This window comes from Anabrus simplex, chromosome 1 (genome assembly GCF_040414725.1).
Source record: "Anabrus simplex isolate iqAnaSimp1 chromosome 1, ASM4041472v1, whole genome shotgun sequence".
In the NCBI taxonomy this organism is placed as follows: domain Eukaryota; kingdom Metazoa; phylum Arthropoda; class Insecta; order Orthoptera; family Tettigoniidae; genus Anabrus; species Anabrus simplex.
The window spans coordinates 792,005,741-792,028,607 of NC_090265.1; the positions used below are offsets into that span (position 1 = coordinate 792,005,741).

The window sequence follows — 22,867 nt, forward strand, 5'->3', positions numbered from 1 at the left end:
CGCAGTTACTAAAGTTGTTTTATATCAATTCACAGCCTGCTACTTGTTTGGGAACATCTGATGAAGTAACAGTTGAGGTCGAACAGGTGACAAAAGCACGCTGATAATCGATAATGTGATTATCGATACATTTACCGGTAGAATTTCGAACACTGCATCTCGTATTACCAGCTATTATCGAAAGTCAAACAAATTCGATTTGACCGCAGAAGCGAAACCTAGCGCGGATATTCAAAATCCGTACAATAACGTTCATCCGTAAAACACACTCAGAATCCGTCCATTTTACGGAAAAGCCGGAATACTTGGCAAGTATGAACTATTCTTTTACCGTACGGTTTTCGGAGACGCCCAGGTGCCGGAATTTAGTCCCGCAAGAGTTCTCTTACGTGCCAGTAAATCTACCGACACGAGGCTGACGTATTTGAGCACCTTCAAATACCACTGGACTGAGCCAGGATCGAACCTGCCAAGTTGGGGTCAGAAGGCCAGCGCCTTAACCGTCTGAGCCAATCAGCCCGGCCTGAAGTAAATAAAGAAGACAAACTATACTCACCAGGACAATAAGTAGTGTATGAGGGAAAATCGAAAAGTAATAGGGTAAACATTTTTTACAGCCAAACAGAAACATATTCACAAAATATTTGGAACGTTGAGCATCCATTCATATTTATGAATCCGTCCGATGAGACACTAATTCTCCTATTCCCAAATGGTAGAAAGCGTTCGGCTGGATACAATCTATGACATTCAGCTGTCGACTTTGTCACCACGGCTGAAGTGGGCTGAATAGGTAAAAGTCTGAAGGGGGCAGGTCTGGGATGCATGCTGAATATTTGAGAATTACCGAATGCCAAGAACTGACTTTTCTGCATCATCACTGCAGCCACATGAGGATAGTTTTTTTTCCTAGTGGCTTTACTTCGCACCGAAACAGATAGGTCTTATGGCGACGGTGGGATAGGAAAGGCTTAGGAGTTGGAAGGAAGCGGTCGTGGCCTTAATTAAGGTACAGCCTCAGCATTTGCCTGGTGTGAAAATGGGAAAACACGGAAAACCACCTTCAGGGCTGCCGATAGTGGGATTCGAACCCACTATCTCCCGGATGCAAGCTCACAGCTGCGCGCCCCTAACCGCACGGCCAACTCGCCCGGTCACATGAGGATCAACATTGACATGAAGAATGATGACTTCCTCCAGAGACTTTGCTGGACAATTACATCGCAGGGCACCTTGCAGACGATCCGGTGTGGTACAACATGCAACAGTATTTAGAGTTGCTACTTTTACTGAAAAACCAGAAAGAATGACACACTGCCTCCACTGCATCAACACTGCTTTGAGTGTGGAAAGCACAAGGAGTTCATCGAAGAGAGTTACATGCACTGTGTTGAACTTTGTTGGTGCTGTGCAACATTCTTTTTGGTAGAACAGACATTAATAATAACATACATGACCAAATTCATTGTAATAAACACTGACACAAATACAGGTACTTCTAACACACAGATTACATTGTTGTAGTCCTCAAGTGAATACAGCGTAGAGTCGCGCTATGGTTAATCACTAGGTATGCATTGGTACTGCTGCTATCCGGCGTAACACAGGGCTCTAAAGGGGGGTTGTAGACCACAATGGGCTGAGATACGAGATGCACTGAACACACACCAGTTCAGTTAGAGATGTGTGTAGATCACACAATCCAAATGACACCCCACAAAACTATATTAAACATCTCAAGCGTAGCTACCATTTTTAGGCAACAGTCTCTCAATGTAGGCAAGGTGCACACACCTGAATTTTGTAGGAAGGTGGCAAAATACATGCACCTCCAAATGTATATTTCAGCTTTTGCAATAAAAAACTCATTTACTTTTTGATTTTCCCTCATTACCAATAGACAATTTTCAATAGGAATACTGGATGTTTGGATCAGTGCAGGGGTTCTAATTCACTCTCTCAACAACTTTATCCATATTTAATCACCTTCAGAAAGATGCTAAATACTTATTTTAAAAAGTTACAATCCAATGTTTTCAAAGAAAAGATCACGCATTTACAAAGGATATCATTCCATATTATATTGCTGACAATGCCAAGAATCCAATGGCAATTCTGTCAAAATTAGGAACTGTGCAAAATTACACCATGAAAAAATTCCAGAGTATGAAGTGTTTCTAAATCAGTTGCTCTGTTTGCATTTGTCTACAGTGACCTTCCCAGTAACAATGATAAGTTTATATATGCTATAAATTAGCAACAACTACATTGGATTACCCCAGAGTGAGAATCTAAGTTAAAGAAACCAAATTCTCACTTGGAAAAGGCAACCATTAATAAAGAACAGAATTCAACAAGTAAAATTTTACTTTACAACAAATTTAATTTATTTTGTTATATCAATAATTCAGTGATTTAAATGTTAAAAATATAAACAAAATGATAAATGAAATACTATCAATGAAACAAGAAATGTTAAAAGTTAAATTACTTTCATTTACACCTTACAATGATGGCAATATGTTTACCGATGAGACTAGGAAAAGAGCTCTGGAAAGACAATGGCAGCTTACTATCTCAGTACTTTCTGTTTGGAGAAGTAGGGGAATCTTTAAAATATCTGACTGAGTAGGAGACTGGACCAGCAATCTCCTGAAATTGCCATACAATTTGTCAATGAGAGAGAAAATGCACAGGAGAAAATACAAGTATCCAAGAAAATATATCAGCACTTCTAATGTCCATCATAATTTCCACTCTCAAGCACCTAGATAAAAGCCTCCAGGTAGGATAGAGGGAGACATCTAACACTTTATTCTGAGTAGTCAATGTGAGAGGTGCTATGAATCTATGGGATTTTTTAGCATCGAAAAATTGTTTAGTGTGGACTTCAGCACTTCACATCGGAAGACATTTTCTATATCACCATAACTTAAATTACGTACAAAAGAATAAGCAATCTACCATAGTTCTTTTTAAATTGTTATGAGTGGTTGAATGATTATAAAACATAACTTTGAGAAATTTGTTACAGTGAACTTAATTACAAGGATAAGAATTCAAATTCTTCACTTGTTCCTAGCAAAGAACTTACCAACGCCAGGAATCAAACAAGCAATGAGGCTGAACCACAGGTAACAATAACAAGCGATAACAACGAAGCATCTCGCTGTATCTTCCTTCCACAATGAAGAAAGTCATGTGCGAAGAAAATTTCTATACATAAAACCATCTGGCTGCAGTAAATGTATACAATTACAACACAGTGTAACTTGCTGACTTTCACAATAAGGAACAAATAAGTGTTTCTTTTTATCAGTAATTGACAGCACACCATTTCATCCACAAGTTATTCACTTTAAATTCTATTGAAACTCCTGAACTGTGGGAATAATTTACAAGGAAAGAAATTAAAAAGTAACTTTACAAAATAAAGGCTCCATCATAGAATTCCCTCCTCCCGCTGTCTCCTTACCATCATATTCAGATTCCACTCTATCACACCTTTTGACGGAACAGCTGGACTTGATGCACAACACTAATGCACAAATAAAGGTTGCTTTTTATACACAGGAACAATCCCATTACTCACCAAGCTAACTGAACTGGGTCCATCTCTTTTCACTCTGTCTGAGGTAGTGGTTTTTCTCATTTTTGATAGTAATTCCACTACATTAACAAATAATTTTCCACTCCACATGCAGAATTATTGCATTTCTCTTAATACAATTTTACAGTAATCACAGGGATATTAATTACAATATTCACAAGGTTTAAAAAAGTTATTCAACAATTAATACCTGCTTTGATCCCCAAACTCTTTTCACAGCACATGATTGTGTTAGGTCCAGTTGGAAAATTTGTGAGCAACAGTTAAGAATATACGCAGGGTTCAAACCATATACTGTAGTCAGCTCTCTACAGGAAATTACTCGAGGAGATTAAAATGCATCTTATTTGGTCATAGTGGCTTAGTTTTCATCAAAATAACTGTCTAATATTTGACTAAGTAGTAGTATCTATGAATTTGGCTTTCTTTTTTTTCTGTACCATATCATGAAAGAAATCAATTAACGAATTCAATGTGGAAAACTGCTTTTATCAATTTTAACTTCTGAAGGAATCGCTAAAAGTTTCTCGAGTGGAAAAAAACAAACAAAAAACATATCAGCCACAGATAGCTTACTTACTAAAATAAGAGGTCTTTAAAGGATAAAGTCACTAACGCTGGTAAAGGGAGTCTATTTCATACATGGAGTAGTTTCAAAAAGGGAACATAACCTGCACTTCAGGATGAACAACATCATTCTTACGTAATTAGTGGATGTAATTCATTAATGTCCTTAACTGTTTCAATTAATTTGTGAATAATCATTATATTTAAATCACTATGAAAAGAATTCAAACACGTGAAAATGGAAGGACATTCTTCCATTTATAATTCTTTACAACACAGAACAAATAATAAAAAGAAACAAATAATAAAATCATCCACAAGTTATTCACTTTAAATTCTTCCTGACGAAAGTAAGCCACTTTAACCAAACACATTTTCTTTCTCAACTTCAGTTAATATCCTGTTAAAGTACCGGTAAGCGAAGTGATACCCTTTCCACCCTGCATATACATAAGAAATTACCTAGTTACCTCAGAATTGGAGCATTACTTTCTTATTCAAACCTGCATTAAATGATGATAAAAGGAGAAATTCCTTTGCAGCAGGATCAGAACCATTTAAAGTAGAAATGAAAAGAGAATAAGAAAGGCCGCCATAAAAGTCTTCTTAAAACGCCCTGCTTATCCCCTATACATTCAGCCTACAATTAAGATAAATAACTAGCACTAGAAAATCTGTCTTAACAACAAAGACAGAACACTCCAATTCTAAGAGCAAAATTGCATTGTTTTCTTCATGGCTGGAAACTCTAACAAAACCTTACACCGATTACATTAAATTTGTTAAACTGCCATAATGTAGGCCCCCTTGCCGCCCTCTGAAGGAGATAAGTGCACCACAAGATGAACAGCACCAAACATACGGTCGGCAGCAGGTAGGATCATGAGCCAGGGAGTCTTGTGCATGCTGACTGGACAGCAGGACACACCACTTTGTACACGCTATGGTTCACGATGAATCATTCCTTTCTTATAAACGATCGTCCACTGAAAACAAGTAACACTTATGAGGAAGAATACTGAAATATTTTCAAATGGGTCATTTACTTCTTACCCAATTATAATTTGTGTTCCCTGACCATAATATTGATGGATTAACTAAACAGGAACATATGAATTTATCTATGTACAATTCTGGACAAGAGGGAGAAAATGGAAGACTAGATTAGAACAGCCTCTTCTAGACTGATATTATTCATAAACAATACAATAAATTAAGATTTAAAAGGAAATATTACATTGTAAGATTATTATGAAGCTTTAAGAAATTCGGGATACAAAATCTGCCTGCAACATCACTCAACGCGAGATTTAGAATAACAAAAAAACACCAGTTCATGGCAACCACAATAACTCCGATTTCTTATATTTACACTCATGAAGCCTTTGAAACGAGTAGGTAACTGATAAAAATCTACCAAAAACAATAAAGAAAATAGCAAACAATTTGTTATTATAAAACATGATAAAGCATAATTAGCAATATAAAAGTCATGTACTGTCTGAGCTTGTCAAGCCATTGATAGTCAAGCAGAATGTAGCTTTGTACAAATTCCACCTGATGCTCTGATGCAAACTAATGTTTCCTTGTTACAATCTTCATATCACACCGAGACTGGCAGAAGGTTAAAGAAGGAACACAGCAATAAGTATACACTGAAGCAAAACCTCCATATGATTAGTAAATAAACTCCTAGATGTGCCATTGTCAAGAGAAATGCTGTTATATTGCTACTTCAAACTTGAAAGCTAAATTAGCAACTTGCATTTGTTTAATTCCCACCCAGAAACTCTACAAAGTAAAATCGGAAATGTTCCTAGTAACTAGCAGTAACATTATCGAACAGAGCGGCTGTGCATGTCATTGCATTATGGCTATGGAAATGAGCTGGTTCAAACCGCTTTGGCAGCTGTCCTGAAAATGGTTTCCCTATTCATATACCATAGCCGAATTTTTCCACCTCCTTACCAATTTCATTCACCATCATTCATTTCATTGTCATTCCCCTCAACTGAGGTTGGTGTCAGGAAAGGTATCATATCATCTCACCTCATCCTTGTACAAATGGGACTAAGGGGCAGCGTTTAGCACCAACATTCTTTAACATTCCTCAGTCAAGCCTTTCTGAGTCAACTCTAGTTCTAATAAAGGATTATAGTTGTTTATCTTGTTACATCGAGATTTCAAAAACTCTGGTGAATCTTAATTCAGTTTAGATCAATCGTTGAGATAATACAACAGCTCATTTTTAAAACAATGGGACTGTACTCCATTTTCATTAAAGGGTCATCGTCATCATATCGTTCTCCAACTCCAGTTCTTCAGATGTGGTATATATGCGCTTGACACTTCCTTCTGTCTTCATACATCTTCTGTTCCATGATATCTTCCTATTTGAGACCTCTGATTTATACAACTGATTCCAGTGTCTCTATCCAGCATTTCCTTGGACTTCCCCTTGGTCTCCTTCCCTGGATAGTAAAATCCAAGCATTTTCTGGCAGGTCTTTCGCTGTTCACTTTCATAACGCACCCATGCCACCTAAATCAGTGCTTCTTTATTACACTGGTAATACCGTAGTTTCCCCCTGTGGGTGGGGGCAGTAGAATAACACTCACGGTATCCCCTGCCTGTCGTAAGAGGCGACTAAAAGGGGCCCCAGAGGCTCTGAACTTTGGAGCGTGGGTTGGCGACCACGGGGCCCTCAGCTGAGTCCTGGCATTGCTTCCACTTACTTGTGCCAGGCTCCTCACTTTCATCTATCCTGTCCGACCTCCCTTGGTCAACTCTTGTTCTTTTCCAACCCCGACGCTATTAGGTTTGCGAGGGCTAGGGAGTCTTTCATTTTCACGCCCTTCGTGGCCCTTGTCTTCCTTTGGCCGATATCCTCATTTTTCGAAGTGTCGGACCCCTTCCACTTTTCCGTCTGATTAGTGTTATATAGAGGATGGTTGCCTAGTTGTACTTCCTCTTAAAACAATAATCACCACCACTAATACCGTAGTTACCTGTGTACCACGCACCCTTGCATAAGACATGCAACCAAGTTTTAGATGGCATAATGAGGGGAAACATTTAGGATGAAAATATTTTCTTGAAACATTTAACAATACTTAAGTCTTAAAAGTCTAAAGGAGTATTTAAAATGCAAACAGTACCCACAAATGCAGTCGTCATAGTACTGATATACAAAAAGTCCACCAGAATTCAATCTAAAATGAAAGAAGCACTGAATGTTGGTAAAAGTGAAGAAATGAAGAATTATGACATAACTAGTATGGTAAGAAACATTTAAAAGCATTTTATTCATCATTTAAAGATAGGCATATGGTAATCTTCGTTAGATTATTTCTCACAAAGAATCTACGCATCCAGCCCCTGCTCGCTTTGAAATCATGCGCCACATTAAGCTCTCGTGCAATGTTTATAGCCTGCAGTTAACAAATATCCGTACTTGCAGCACATCCAAATTGGTGACTGGTGGTAATAAATATCTACTTGAGGAAACTTAACTGACAATCCACCAAAAGCACGCCTGCTGCTCCTGCTTGATAGTTATCTGTCCTTTCTCCAATCTCTAACACACGATTCTGGAATGTCATATTTTCGTCCCGCTGCGTGATTCCCTAACTCTTCAGTCTTTTCAATAACTCTTAGATTTTCTATGGCTCTGAAGGAACACAATCTTTTATCTCTTATATTTGCATGTTGGAAGTAATGCAGGCTACCATGGTTACAAACTCAACATGTGCCGTGATACGATGTGTATGCACGTAATCGAAAGCAGAAGTTTGCTGGAAGTACTACACGGTCAAATACTGTAACATCAGTTGGAACACATAGATTCAACGTCTCGAGAGTATATAAGTTTGCCGGAAGTACTACATCAGCCAAATAACATCAGAAATTAAAGTCTTCATGTATGACATGCACCTCACGTTTGGAAGGAAATACAGTAGGGACCTCAATACCAGTTACCTTACTATTTACTTCATTCCTGATTTTGGCCTTTCAGTAGTTTGATTTATAGTCCTAATGAATCTCATATCTATTGCCTGAATTCTGCAATAGTCATTGTTTACTAAATGTCTCTAAACCATATGTGAGAAATGCTATGAAGTACTGTATGTGTATTACATGGTTGTTTTTTGTGTTGCAGTCCCAGAGTTGGTTTTCGACTTGCCTGTAAAAGTTGGATACTTTCTGTATCCTGTCTAGTATTTCCAGCTTGACAGTGATGTCTTTTGAGATTGTGCTTCCAAGGTACCTGAAGTGAGAAACTGATTCTAATGTGATTCCTTCCAAAAGGGGGATCTGAGTTTGTTCCTTCCCTGTTGGTCATTCTTATGGTGTTTGTTTTACTCATCTGCAGCTCAAAGTTATTGAACATTGTTCCATTCAGTCGTTTTTTTCTGTATGTCAACAGCGTCAGTTTCTACCCCTAACAGCTGTAACAGCATTATCAGCAAATACAAGGGCATTAGGTTGGTTCACTGTCCATTTTCTTGATATACTTTATGATCTTGTCTATTACTGTCATGAAAAAGAGTGGTGACAGGACACTTCCTTGTCGGACACCTCTGTTTCAAACCATTCTGATCGTTGACCGCCTATCTGAACAAGTTTTAAGATGTAGACACACTCATTTTAAAATTCACCCCCCTTTTCACCCCCCATTATTTGGATTTTCCAAAAACAAAAAAATACCTGTTTCTTTATTTTTAAAGTAGATCCCAAATACAAATTTGCAGGTCTGTAATATCTTCAGGTTCTGAAATATAAGTATCCTCATTAAAGGCATTCAACCACCTTTTCACACCTCCTATTGGGATTTTCAGAAAACAAAAAAAATAAGTGTTTCTTTATTTTTTATGAAGATTCTAAATACCAATTTTTACATCTGTAAACTTCATTTATTTTTTAAAGAGATCAAAAGTATCAATTTTCAAGTCTGTAATATCTTCAGTTTCTGAGATATAAGTACCGGTATCCTGATTAAAAGCATTCAACCCCTTTTTCACTCTTTTTCACCCTACCTATTGGGATTTTCTGAAAGAAAAAGAAAAAAAAAAAAAAAGTGTTTCCTTATTTTTAAAGAAGATTCTAAATACCAATTTTTACACCTATAAACTTTTAAAGTTTTGAGATATAGATACACTCATTTTAAAATTTCACCCCCCCCCCCCCCCCCCGCTTTTCACCCCCTTAGCGATGGAATATCCAAAAATCCTCTCTTAGCAAGCACCTACATCTTAATATGAATTTATCCCCAAAATTTCATTTCTTTGTGTCTAGTAGTTTTGGCTCGGCGATGATGAATCAGTCAGTCAGTCAGGACAAGTTATTTTATATACACTGACTGACAGAGCAAATGCAACACCAAGAAGGAGTGGTCAGAACTTTATGCCAATTGCAGGGTAGACTGACGTCACTGAGGTATGCTCATGATGTGAAATGCGCCGCTGTGCTGCGCACGTAGCGAACGATAAATGGGACACGGCGTTGGTGAATGGCCCACTTCGTACCGTGATTTCTCAGCCGACAGTCATTGTAGAACTTGTTGTCGTGTGCCACAGGACACGTGTATAGCTAAGAATGCCAGGCCGCCGTCAACGGAGGCATTTCCAGCAGACAGACGACTGTACGAGGGGTATGGTGATGGGGCTGAGAAGGGCAGGTTGGTCGCTTCGTCAAATCGCAGCCGATACCCATAGGGATGTGTCCACGGTGCAGCGCCTGTGGCGAAGATGGTTGGCGCAGGGACATGTGGCACGTGCGAGGGGTCCAGGCGCAGCCCGAGTGACGTCAGCACGCGAGGATCGGCGCATCCGCCGCCAAGCGCTGGCAGCCCCGCACGCCATGTCAACCGCCATTCTTCAGCATGTGCAAGACACCCTGGCTGTTCCAATATCGACCAGAACAATTTCCCGTCGATTGGTTGAAGGAGGCCTGCACTCCCGGCGTCCGCTCAGAAGACTACTATTAACTCCACAGCATAGACGTGCACGCCTGGCATGGTGCCGGGCTAGAGCGACTTGGATGAGGGAATGGCGGAACGTCGTGTTCTCCGATGAGTCATGCTTCTGTTCTGTCAGTGATAGTCACCGCAGACGAGTGTGGCGTCGGCGAGGAGAAAGGTCAAATCCGGCAGTAACTGTGGAGCGCCCTACCGCTAGACAACGCGGCATCATGGTTTGGGGCGCTATTGCGTATGATTCCACGTCACCTCTAGTGCGTATTCAAGGCACGTTAAATGCCCACCGCTACGTGCAGCATGTGCTGCGGCCGGTGGCACTCCCGTACCTTCAGGGGCTGCCCAATGCTCTGTTTCAGCAGGATAATGCCCGCCCACACACTGCTCGCATCTCCCAGCAGGCTCTACGAGGTGTACAGATGCTTCCGTGGCTAGCGTACTCTCCGGATCTCTCACCAATCGAACATGTGTGGGATCTCATTGGACGCCGTTTGCAAACTCTGCCCCAGCCTCGTACGGACGACCAACTGTGGCAAATGGTTGACAGAGAATGGAGAACCATCCCTCAGGACACCATCCGCACTCTTATTGACTCTGTACCTCGACGTGTTTCTGCGTGCATCGTCACTCGCGGTGGTCCTACATCCTACTGAGTCGATGCCGTGCGCATTGTGTAACCTGCATATCGGTTTGAAATAAACATCAATTATTCGTCCGTGCCGTCTCTGTTTTTTCCCCAACTTTCATCCCTTTCGAACCACTCCTTCTTGGTGTTGCATTTGCTCTGTCAGTCAGTGTATATAGATTTAAAGTACATAAGAAATATGAAGGGTACACAGGAAAAAGGGGGAATGTCAATGTAATACCAAAAAATGAATTAACACTACCCATATATACTTTATGGTCAGGAGAATGGTTTAAGAATGTACAACCAAGTAAAGGGAATTGTCATGGAAATATAACAAGTTTAAGAATACATGTACAATTGATGAAAGGGGAATGTCACCACAGAACAAGAAACAAAGTTTGGTATGTGGCAATAGCGATGGATTTCCAAAAGAATTTATGCATACCTAATTTATCCACTAACGATGTGATTACCGTAGACAGCTGTCAATGTTCTCCTTCAATATACATGTTTTATGTAGTGGCCACTCAATATTCTATACATACCCAGAGACAGTTGCACATAAAGCAGCAGATGAAGTGTGTTCTGTGTTACATCATTTTATATTTTGTAAACTTGGGGACGAGATAAAACACTTGACAATCTTCTGTGATTCTACATGTGGACAAAACAAGAACAGGACTGTTTTCAGATTTTTCCACTTTATAGTACATCATGCCAAACACCTCTGGTCTGTGAAAATAGTATTTCCAATTCGTGGGCACTCGTACTTAGAGTGCGATAGAAACATGGCACTAATTAATCAGAAATTTGCAGCTGAAACACCAAAAGACTGGGCGGATCATTTTAGAAGTGACAGAAATAAGCCCTTCCCTTTCCATGTAATCAAAGTTGATCAACCAATGATTCGTCTGTGGACCAAGTTTTTTATTCCTTTGTACAGAAAAGTTTGCCCTTTTAAAACAAGACCTAAAGGGAACTTGTCATCTCCATTGAGCATTCACGATTCATGGAATACAGAGAAAGTTACAATAGCCATTGGGAACGACCTGTTGTAAATGCTCCAAAATCAACTCCACACTTCCCAGAAACACCAGTTAGTGAGTTTGTTCTTCCAGAGGCATCTTATGAACGTAAGTGCAAGAGTTAGTGTACATGAAGTTGCTCTACATTCGCAAACATTTCTGCCAAGATCGAGATTTTAAATATGTAATTTATTCCTATTTCAGGTTTACATCCAATCTCTACAGCAAAATTTTCTGATCTGCACGTCCTTAGATCATTTTGTAGACCAGGGGAAAGATCATTCATTGATACACTTCCTCACTATTATTTGAAAGGTTATTTGTTAGGTTTTGTTAAAAGTGACATTCCCTTTATTTCCGTGATAATGTGTTCATAAGACTGACATTCCCCTTTATTTTCGTGACAAATGTGTATTTACTTCATTTTCCATTTTTTTTTTCAATTATAAAACTTAATTCTATATTTTCATTACTATCTATTTACAATACCAATACATTAGGCTAACGTTACATAACATAATACTTTATGTACATGTATTAATGTAGACAGTATTAAAGGTTGAAACTTTCAAATTTAATTATCTCAGTTTGTAGAAGATATGACATTCCCCCTTTTTCCCGTGTACCCTTCATATATAAAATGAATCAGTTTCCATCAACTTGAAGGAAACAGGAATTGCTTCAAATGGAATTCCCACAAACTGAAAACTGTTGATAAGCTCTCCTCAGACAAATTACCAAGACACCCCTAGTGACAATGCCTCTGGTTTGTATAACTGCACAAATCTTGAGTTTTGGGGACTTCATATCTTGTTAAGTAGTGCAGTATCATTATGCAGCTACATCTCAGAAGGTACTGAAGTTCTGCCAGTAATGATTGTGTGTTTCACCCATAGTTCCAGAGTACAACGGTTTTTGCATTGGATTAGTAGGCCAGACAAGATGAGTGTTTTGGAACACTCAGTTTCTGACACAAACACAGTGCAAGTCTGATGCACACAGCTTATTGTTTTCCTGGAAGACAGAAATACCCATGTGGTGTGCATCACAGAGAAGAAATCTAAAGGAAACCACAGGGTCATTCACAGGACTGAAGCATCCGTGTAGGTTCAAGATCTTCATTGTTCGAGAAGGACCCCGATTATAGGACAAAGAACACACTCAGAACTTCCTACAACTTTAACCAAATCTGCAGCAGTCTGGATGAAAGGCCTTACTGAACCTATGGACACCGCACATCATAGTTCAAACAATATTCACCAAGCGATTTCACATTTCTAGTCCTTCAGAATATAGTTTTTCATACTGCCCAGGTCGGCATGAACGTGATGCTTCATGAGAAACAGTCGGCAACAATATCTTGCATGATACTCTGCTCTATCACACCACTGCATACAGTTCTCTTTTCAGAGTCCATCCTAAAAGGAGTTGGGAATGGCCTTCATTGACTGTCTTGAGTAATTCTGGTTGGGTTTGCAACAATGTTCTGCAACAGGTGTTTGACAAGACAATGATCCCTAATAATGAGAATCTTTCAACTTTCATTGTCATAACTTATGAACGATTGCTGGTAAGATATATCAGTTTTTATCTACTCCGGACAGTCTACCCTGACACACTTACAAACCAGGCCACTTCATTCTCTGTGTTCAAACAGTTTTTTTTGTTCACTCTGCCACATCTGAATCGCAACCTGTTAGTACACCATTACCTCACCAGGTAACTGTACATAGAGCAGAGTTTGCTGAAATTCTCTTACTGTAGAACACCATCTATTGGACCAGAAAACCTGAAGTGTGTTTTGCCAGGGGTGACATTTTATCTACGGAGCATATATGTGCGACAATCATAGGCTCCAGATTACGGTATGGGTTCCAGTAAGTAATGCCACCTTCTTCTATTTCATATCCCCTCTCCAATCATCCAAATCCAATCTTTAACAATGCACATTCAAAGACTACAGCTTCCCCATCTTCACTGTTACTTTCTATAGCTTTTCCCCTTGTGTACTCCAATACCTTCTTTCTTTGAGGAACTACAGATACTCTTTTTCCTACAACTGACAATCAAGATGTATACCTAGGAGCTAGTGATTTTTTAGAATAGCGATATATTGCAAAATGCTCATACGTTTCTATTTTTGTTTTCACAATCTCTAAAACTATTTTTAATGCAGTTTGAAAAAATGATAAAATGCAAAATTTACAATAAAACATGAGAGATGCGAAGCCAACGATTGTAAGTTAAAATTTATATTTTTCTTTTTATTCTGGAACCTTAAACCAAGAACGGTGTAAATCTCAGATACCCAGAAATTGCCCAAGCAGTTCTGCAATGTATTTGGAGGCCCAACCAACAGTGTACATTTCAAATATATTTCAGAAAATACAATTTTGTTGTAAATGATAGAACACAAAAAAGGAACAAAATATTCATCTATGTTCCCCGATTTTCTTCAACAGGGTTATTGATTTACGGAAAGGCATAGGTTAATTTTGCAAATGCTCTTTTCATTATTCTGATTTTACTTCAATATATTTTTTTTCTATATTATGTTTTAGTTTATATCAATTCAAAGTAAATGTACAATTTTATTATGAAATGTATCTATTTTGATTATACTATTAGCACAGCAAAACAATGCAATTTACACTTCACATTAATATTTTCAAAATACATTACCTATCCATCAGAATTAACTCAAATTCCAGGTTTTCCTTCAAAACACTATAAACACTAAATTACAAATGTACAAAAATGCTAAAATTCTGATTTCAAACCACCAAAAAAATCACCAGCCCTATGTATAAATAACAGTAATCACAGTGTATAGCATTACTGCCTGGTTCTTTGGCTGAATGGTCAGCATCGAGGCCTTCCAGTTCAGAGGGTCCTGGGATTGATTCCCGGTCGGGTCAGGGATTCTAATCACGTCTAGTTAATTCCATCGACTCAGGGAGACTGGGTGGGTATATGTGACTGTCCCAACAATCTCCTCTTTATATACACACAAACACATACACTACTAACCACCATAGAAAAACGTAATAGTGAATACATCCTTCCATACAGGCACCAGGAAGGGCATCTGGCATAAAACGGTGCCAAGTCCACATGTGACACTTCGCACCTGCGACCCCACCAGGGTGTGGGAGAAGCAGTAGAATAATAATAGTGTATTGTATAACTGCTTCTTCCACTCCTAAGAGGTGATGGTTATAAGGATGAACAACATGCTTCAGGACTACAGGTTGCATTATTGTGACATGACAATATTACTCTCCCTAGCAACAGTAAACCAAAGGATTTACATTTCATGTATGTGCATTTACCCTTAGTACCTAAGGGACCATATAAGTATAAAATCAAGACAATACTTACGTTATTGTTTTCTTTTCTACATTTTTTGGTTCAGGCCTCGCTCTGTTTAGAACTTTGAGGAAGTCTGACGTTTTAGCTCTCATGCGAGAATGAATATATGCCTTGGAGCACTTAATGTGATAATGCAGATAGTCTCTAAAGATGTGTATCAAATTGATGGTGTTATCTCGCGTTGTCCTATTGGTGTGTCGAGGGAATAAAACTGCAACAATCAAATACTTATGAACACAATTGAAAGCTGTCAAAATGTTCATTACAACTTTGGGTATATTAAAAAACCTTATCTTTCAATTTTCAACAATGGCATATAATGTAAGCTGAAAAAGAAGTATATTAAAAAATAATTTGAATACTTTGAATACTGGCTAAATTAAACAAGCAGAATTCAAAATTTGAATAGAGACAAAAGCACCTCAACTACAAATCCTTCAAGACATGGATCGCAATCCAAATAACAAGCATGTGGATGTAGCGCGGAAGTTAAACATTCAACCACCAACTTTGGTAACGGGAAAATTCATACGGTTGGAGTGGAACAGAAATCAAACTCATAGTACTTAATGAGCAGTACGGATGTCTGTATGATAAAAGAAGTGAAGACTACCACAACAGAATTAAATGAGACTATGTTTTAAACAGCAATTGAATGCCATTCGCTTTAATACGGTACAGTACGGAGCTATGGGAAGGTAGACTGTTGCCGGGTTGCATATAGGGTTAACAGCCCCTTGTGTTTCAACTTCTATTCTTTTCTACTTGTTATACAACATGACGACACAGGCAGGTCTTATGATGATAATGGGATAGGAAAGGCTTAGAATTGACAAATGATGAGGCTGTACCTTAAGGTGAAAATGGGAAACAACAGAAAACCATCTTCAGTAATGCTGACAGTGGAGTTTGAACCCACCATCACCCGAATGCAAGTTCACAGCTATGTGACCCAAACCACACAGCCAACTTAGAAAATTCCATCTCAAATAACAAGGAAAACATATACACAGGAAGACAAAAAATTTTTACCCATGCAATTTTACAAACTCCAAGAATAGCAGCTGAAGTGTACAACAGTTTTAAAACGGAACGGTGTTAAGTTTGCTGAGTGCTGACGGAAGCGAGTTGTTTTATAGAGAGGTGTGGAATTATTTCATGAAAAGTGAAAATGATAAGGCATTTTGCACCATCTGCAAGAAACTTATTTCTTACAAGTCAACTATTACCAATTTGAAAGGACATTTGCACAGAAAACATATAGCAATATCACTGAACTAACATCTCATAGTGTTAAGGAAATACCGTCAGTGCAAAAACGACCAAGTAGGCCTACAGATGATAGAGAGGAACCTAGTACTAGAACTAACAGGCCCGATAGCGAAGCCTCGATGGCTGATTTAAGTACAATTAAAAATAGGAGAGGATTTCCACCAATCAATACTTATTTATTGCATATATTAAACTACAGGACCGGTTTCGACCTCATATACAAGGTCATCTTCAGCTGAACCATACATACATATTTATATAATGAAGCTTTGATTAAGATTGTGTTGTTAAAGGAATGCTATGTGATGATGTACATTTAGTCACATTCAAATGGGGCACATCTTAGCGTGAACTGGCGTATATGTAATTCTGTACAATATTGCAACTGTATGTCTAAAATATTATGTTGAAGGTCTTAAAATTAGTGTATAAAATATGTCTTTACTTAAACTAAGCACTTTGGAAATAGAAGAGTTCATTAAATTACTTAATTTTGCCATTAGTAACAACTACTTTAAATTTCATGACACTATCTATCAGCAACAGGGTTTACCGATGGGATCTCCCGCTTCTGGTATAATCGCCGAAATTTACATAGACTATGTTTTACAAACATCAATAACGATATGCAAATCCTAAACATAAACCCCAAAGGCCCCCTGCTCAACATAACAGAAGAATTTTACATCACTCTAGATCAGTACACCAATCCAAATTACAACATAAATGAAATCACAGAAAAAACTAACATCATCTTCAATACAGTTATCCCCGCCCTAAAAAACCCTTACCTTAAGTTAATCGATAAACAGAACGTGACACGCAACAGAAAAACACCAAACAACACACCCAGCTCCACCCCTACCCCCACAACAACAACTCTCCCTACCCCTCCTTCCCTTCCCCTCACAGCAGCTAGTATGAGCCCAAGAAGAACACGAAGTAGTACATTACAGCCTCGCACGTCAAACACAACTCAGCTACACCAACAACAGTAAGTACATATTCCAATTCACACACATAACCCTTAGACATTCCTCCAACACGATATCACTTATAACTCAATCTTACCTTCCACAGATAAACATAACATCATTGCACAGCTACAAATGGGAAAGGAGCCATTACTTTGAACCCAATGTCATCCAAATTTACGTACGCCACAGGACAACATGAATTGGTTCCAATAAAAGGGCAACACACACAGCAGAGCTGAACATATTTTAGTTGAATTTCATCCATACATTTGGCACCTTTTTAAAATTGAAAGTGTTTTATCCCACATATACACCGGAAGACAAAATTTTTTTACCCATGCAATTTTACAAACTCCAAGAATAGCAGCTGAAGTGTACAACTGTAAATAAGACTTAAATACGGAAGTTAGTCGATGTATTGACCAACAAGCAAGAACAAATGTTCATATGCATGAAGTGTTTTTATATATTGTATTTATCTAAAATGTACATATATATTAGTTTAAGTAAAGACATATTTTATACACTAATTTTAAGACCTTCAACATAATATTTTAGATATACAGTTGCAATATTGTACAGAATGACACATATGCCAGTTCATGCTAAGACGTGCCCCATTTGTATGTGACTAAATGTACATCATCATATAGCATTCCTTTAACAACACAATCTTAATCAAAGCTTCATTATATAAATATGTATGTATGGTTCAGATGAAGATGACCTTGTATATGAGGTCGAAACCGGTCCTGTAGTTTAATATATGCAATAAATAAGTATTGATTGGTGGAAATCCTCTCCTATTTTTAATTGTGCAATTCGTCAATACGGAAATGAAGATTATAGATTACAGCTGATTCATGTGTCGTGCCTAAAAGACAAAGATTAATTAGGTCGTACGTCCCCAAAATTTCTTTTTTTGCAAGCTGCTTTACGTTGCACCGACACAGATGGGTCTTATGGTGAAGATGGGACAGGAAAGGGCTAGGAGTGGTAAGGAAGCGGCCGTGGCCTTAATTTAGGTACAACCCCAGAATTTGCCTGGTGTGAAAATGGAAAACCAAGGAAAACCATCTTCAGGGCTGCCGACAGTGGGGTTCGAACCCACTATCTCCCGAATACTGGATACTGGCAGCACTTAAGCAACTGCAGCTATCGAGCTCGGTCAAAAAATGCTTCATCTGCCCAAAAGAAATTAACTGATCGTAACTTACTTGATTTATTTATTTTACATTATCAGCCCTTTAGTAATGTTTGAGGATGATTCCAGCAGTCTATCATCAACAGTTTTCTTTAATAAGAGACAAAGTGAGCAATGAAGCAAAGAGTGTGTGCATAACAACTGATTTGTGGACATCGTTAGTTGCAGAGAGTTTGACTGCTGTAACAGCGCATTGCATTACGAAGGAGTTTTCCTTCTAAACTGTTTTACTGACATGTTCTAGTTTTCCTGAAAGCCATACGTCTGTTGTGTTAGCAAACAAAATTAAGTGCATACTAACCGATTGGAAGCTGAATGACAAAATGAATTTTTCCATTTCTGATAACGCTAGTAATATAACAAACGCGTTTGAGGAAATTTGAAGTGGGAACACTATGGCTGTTTTAATAATAATAATAATAATAATAATAATAATAATAATCATGTTATTTGTTTTACGTCCCACTAACTACTTTTTAAGGTCTTCGGAGACGCCGAGGTGCCGGAATTTACTCCCGCAGGAGTTCTTTTACGTGCCAGTAAATCTACCGACACAGGGCTGTCGTATTTGAGCACCTTCAAATACCACCGGACTGAGCCAGGATCGAACCTGCCAAGTTGGGGTTAGAAGGCCAGCGCCTTAACCGTCTGAGCCACTCAGCCTGGCTATGACTGTTTTGCTCATGAATTGAATTTGATTGTCCAAGGTTCTCTTCAGGTAATGCAAATCACCATTGAAAAAAAAAAACAGGTACATCAGGAGAAGTGCACTAGCAAGACCCTGCGGCTCTAGATAATGTCAAAAAGAGGGTCGAAATGTAGTAGTGGACCTAATAGGGAGGAATGCCCAGACCAGCGAGAAGCAGAATAGTGATATTCCGTCCTCACTTCCATCTACAACGGGTGCATTTCAGCCCTCTTGTCCAATAAGCGTGTGGGACATTTTCAACGACTTCATTGTAGATAAAGATCCTCAAAACCAGCCCTCTGTCACAAGCCATCAAGGAACAGGATTCGTGTTTGAAAGATGACATTTTACCTCATGTAAATGAAGCAAGTGAATCTAATTGTCCCTTAGACTGGTGGAAAAATCACCAAGAATTTAGCACAAATGTTCATTAAAAAAAGTGCGATATAGTGGCTACATCAGTGCCGTGTGAAAGATTTTCTTCCCGAAGTGGACTGATTGTTAATGAAAGGAGAACAAGGCTGTCATCAAGAAAGGTCGGAATATTGATGTTCTTCAATGTAAATACGAAAAATTTATGCTTAAGTATTTTTCATAACGGGTATCATGTGAACAAAATAATGAAGGATAGCATAGTGATCACATCAGTGCCATGTGGAAGACCTATTTTCCCAAACTGGATCGGTAATTACAGTAATGCCAAGAACTAAGCTCACACAAAAACAGGTATAAACATTAGTGTTCCTTAAAGTAAATATAAATACTTAATTTTTAAGTGTTATTCCAATATTGGGCATCTTATGAATACTCTTGTTTTGTGTGTGTGTGTGTATTTATATTATCAATACAATTCTGTAACTGCTATTTCTTACAGTAGTTCTCGTTGAACAATAATCTCGTAGTGTTATATGAAGAACATGGATGCTGTATAATCATGCTAGTACTATAGCTACTTCAATAATAACAGACTGGTTAACGACTCCGGGTGTGTGAAACCGCATCGATGAGCAGACCACCGTGATCATGAAGCGCTAATGTCGGTTGATTGCCTAATGATAAATACACGTCTTTGATATTTCTATTTTAATTAAAGAGTATATCCTTTGCTTAAGAGTGGAGTATTCACTTATCTTATCGTTCTTCCCGCGTATCCTTCACCCAGGTATTTTGTCAGCCATCAGCCTGTGCTGTCTGTCTAGACATTACGAAACAAGTTAGAGCGAAAGGCGGTGAAAGATCTCCTTTTCTATCTTGCAGCCCCCTTGCGCGTGTGGCTCACTCGCCTTTCACCGAGTCCCGTTATGAACGAATGACCTGTTGTTTTGAAACTGTTTGGGAAAACAGCTGTTTTAACAAACAGTTCGTTGGCATTTTCCTAAAAGAGCAGGAATGGCCACCACTATTTTCCTCCCTGTTGGCCATGATCATTAAGGCGTTGAAGTCTAAACGGTCTGACACTATGGTTAGCTGGTTCGAGTCCCACTGGTCGAAAAATTTGTCACCATCAGAATTTTGGCCGGCAGGGTAGGGGAGGTGCTGGTATGCAATTTCTAATCACTAGATTGCGTGCCAAAAGCCTGGATTAAATTCCTAACCTCTCCACAGTGCTCATATGACGCTGTTAATGGTGATTCGTCCGTAGGATGGGGACGTTAAGCCTTGAGCAGACCCCTTGCTGCTATTCGACAGTAGGCTATGTGCAGGCACCGGGCTTCACCCTCTCCCTTCCTACTATCATATATCACGTCATTCATTTCATCTCATTAACTCCTCTGATGAGGTCGACGTCAGGAAGGGCATCCAGCCATAAAAAACCCGCTACGACGGATTCATCTCACCTCATACCCGACCCTATAGAGAAACGGGACAAAGGTTGGACAAACAAACAAAAATCATTTTCCTCCCAGTACACTGCACGAGTAAGCTACAGCAAGGCGTAATATGGTGCATGAAGCAAAAGTATCATAATAGGCTGGTAAAGAGAAGATTGGGTGCAGTGGAATTGGCGAGTGAGAAATATCAACAATATTTAAGGGCTGCTTAAGGTCTAATGATAATAGCAGTAGTAAAAAAAAAAAAAAAAAAAATCCTATCTCTATTTAACAATAATATGGTGTTTTAATGTGTTCTAAGAAACGAAGTTCAAGGTCTGTTAAGGTTAAGCAAATAGCATCAGAATGTACAAAAAGTACAAAAAACCCAAGAAAATTTTCATTATAATTTTAATTGCTCTGTATCCTGATATGCTTTACTTTGTCCATTGTGGTAACCCGTAATTACGGGAAGTTATTGATTCGTTCACTAAATATATAAGGCCAACCATCACCAATTCACTTGCCGCCGGGATATTTCCCAATTGCAATGTATAATTCAATACAGCAAATCAAGAGCTTGACAATGGGTAGCTATATTTGTCGACTTCCAGAAAGCATACGACTCAGTAGATAGAATTACTCTTTACAATACATTAAGAGAACTAGGACTTAACGACAAGATCAACAGGCTGGTGCAAGCAACCTTGCACAATACCACAGCCAGAGTAAAGTTTAGAGGACAACTCTCGGAGAGTTTCGCCATTAAAACAGGGGTGAGACAAGGAGATGGCATCTCATGTATATTATTTAACTGCGTTCTGGAAAAGATAATTAGAGAGTGGATGAGATTCCTTCCAGAGAACACTGGATTACGGATGGGGATTAAAGCAGACAACCTGAGGATACCATGCCTAGCCTTTGCAGACGATCTGACTTTATTGGCAAATGACATACAGGAGGCTACTACTCAGCTCCAAACACTGCACTCAATAGCGGCTAAAACGGGTCTTTTGATCAACATAGGAAAGACCGAGTTTGTTACTAACATCAAAGATGCCCCTGGAAAGATGAGAGTCAGTGATAATATCTACATCAAGAGAGTCAAAAGTGTAAAGTACCTTGGGGAATGGTTCTCAGAGGACCTCAGTGAAACAATGGCTCTTGAACACAGGAGACTCAAACTAGATAAGGCTTACCATGCCTGTAGAAAGCTGTATGCTTCAAAAAATCTGTCGATGAATGTCAAACTAAGACACTACAATGCAGTAATCAGACCGTCAGTCCTCTATGCAGCAGAGTGTCTATATTTAACTAAGAAGACCCCACTAAGAGCCCTCGAGGTACAAGAAAGAAAGTTCCTGAGACGGATAGTGGGACCAAGAATTTTACCAGATGGAAGCCGATGGTATCAACCAAATCGTGAGCTATATAAACACCAAGAAAATCTCATAGATGCCATCAGAAGAAGGCGACTGGCTTTTTACGGACACCTATCCAGAATGGACTCAAATAGATTATCTCATAGGATCTTCAAGGCTGCTAACAAGGGCAAAGCTACTGGGTTCGTGTGGATGAAGCAAGTGGAGAAGGACCTTTCGGAACTCCACATAAATCAAAACGACATAGCTGATCGGAGTAACTATCATACAACTCTTAAAACTAAATCCTTTGTAACATCCCTCACAGAAGTTACCCACAGACCAAAAGACGAGACCAGGAAATGGTCTGAGGAACGT

General features: G+C 38.9%; 1 protein-coding gene across 1 annotated transcript in view; it reads right to left on the reverse strand.

Moving 5' to 3' along the window:
• Nucleotides 1-1,964: 1,964 nt before the first annotated feature.
• Nucleotides 1,965-22,867, reverse strand: part of Arpc2 (Actin-related protein 2/3 complex, subunit 2) — a 40,787-nt gene continuing 19,884 nt past the window's right edge. Inside the window, exons 6-7 of the mRNA XM_067136261.2 lie at nucleotides 15,186-15,387; nucleotides 1,965-5,163 (exon numbers count right to left, since the gene is read on the reverse strand). Of these exons, the coding sequence (XP_066992362.1) occupies nucleotides 5,136-5,163; nucleotides 15,186-15,387 (230 nt within the window). The 3' untranslated portion in view covers nucleotides 1,965-5,135. The remainder of the gene's footprint in view (nucleotides 5,164-15,185; nucleotides 15,388-22,867) is intronic.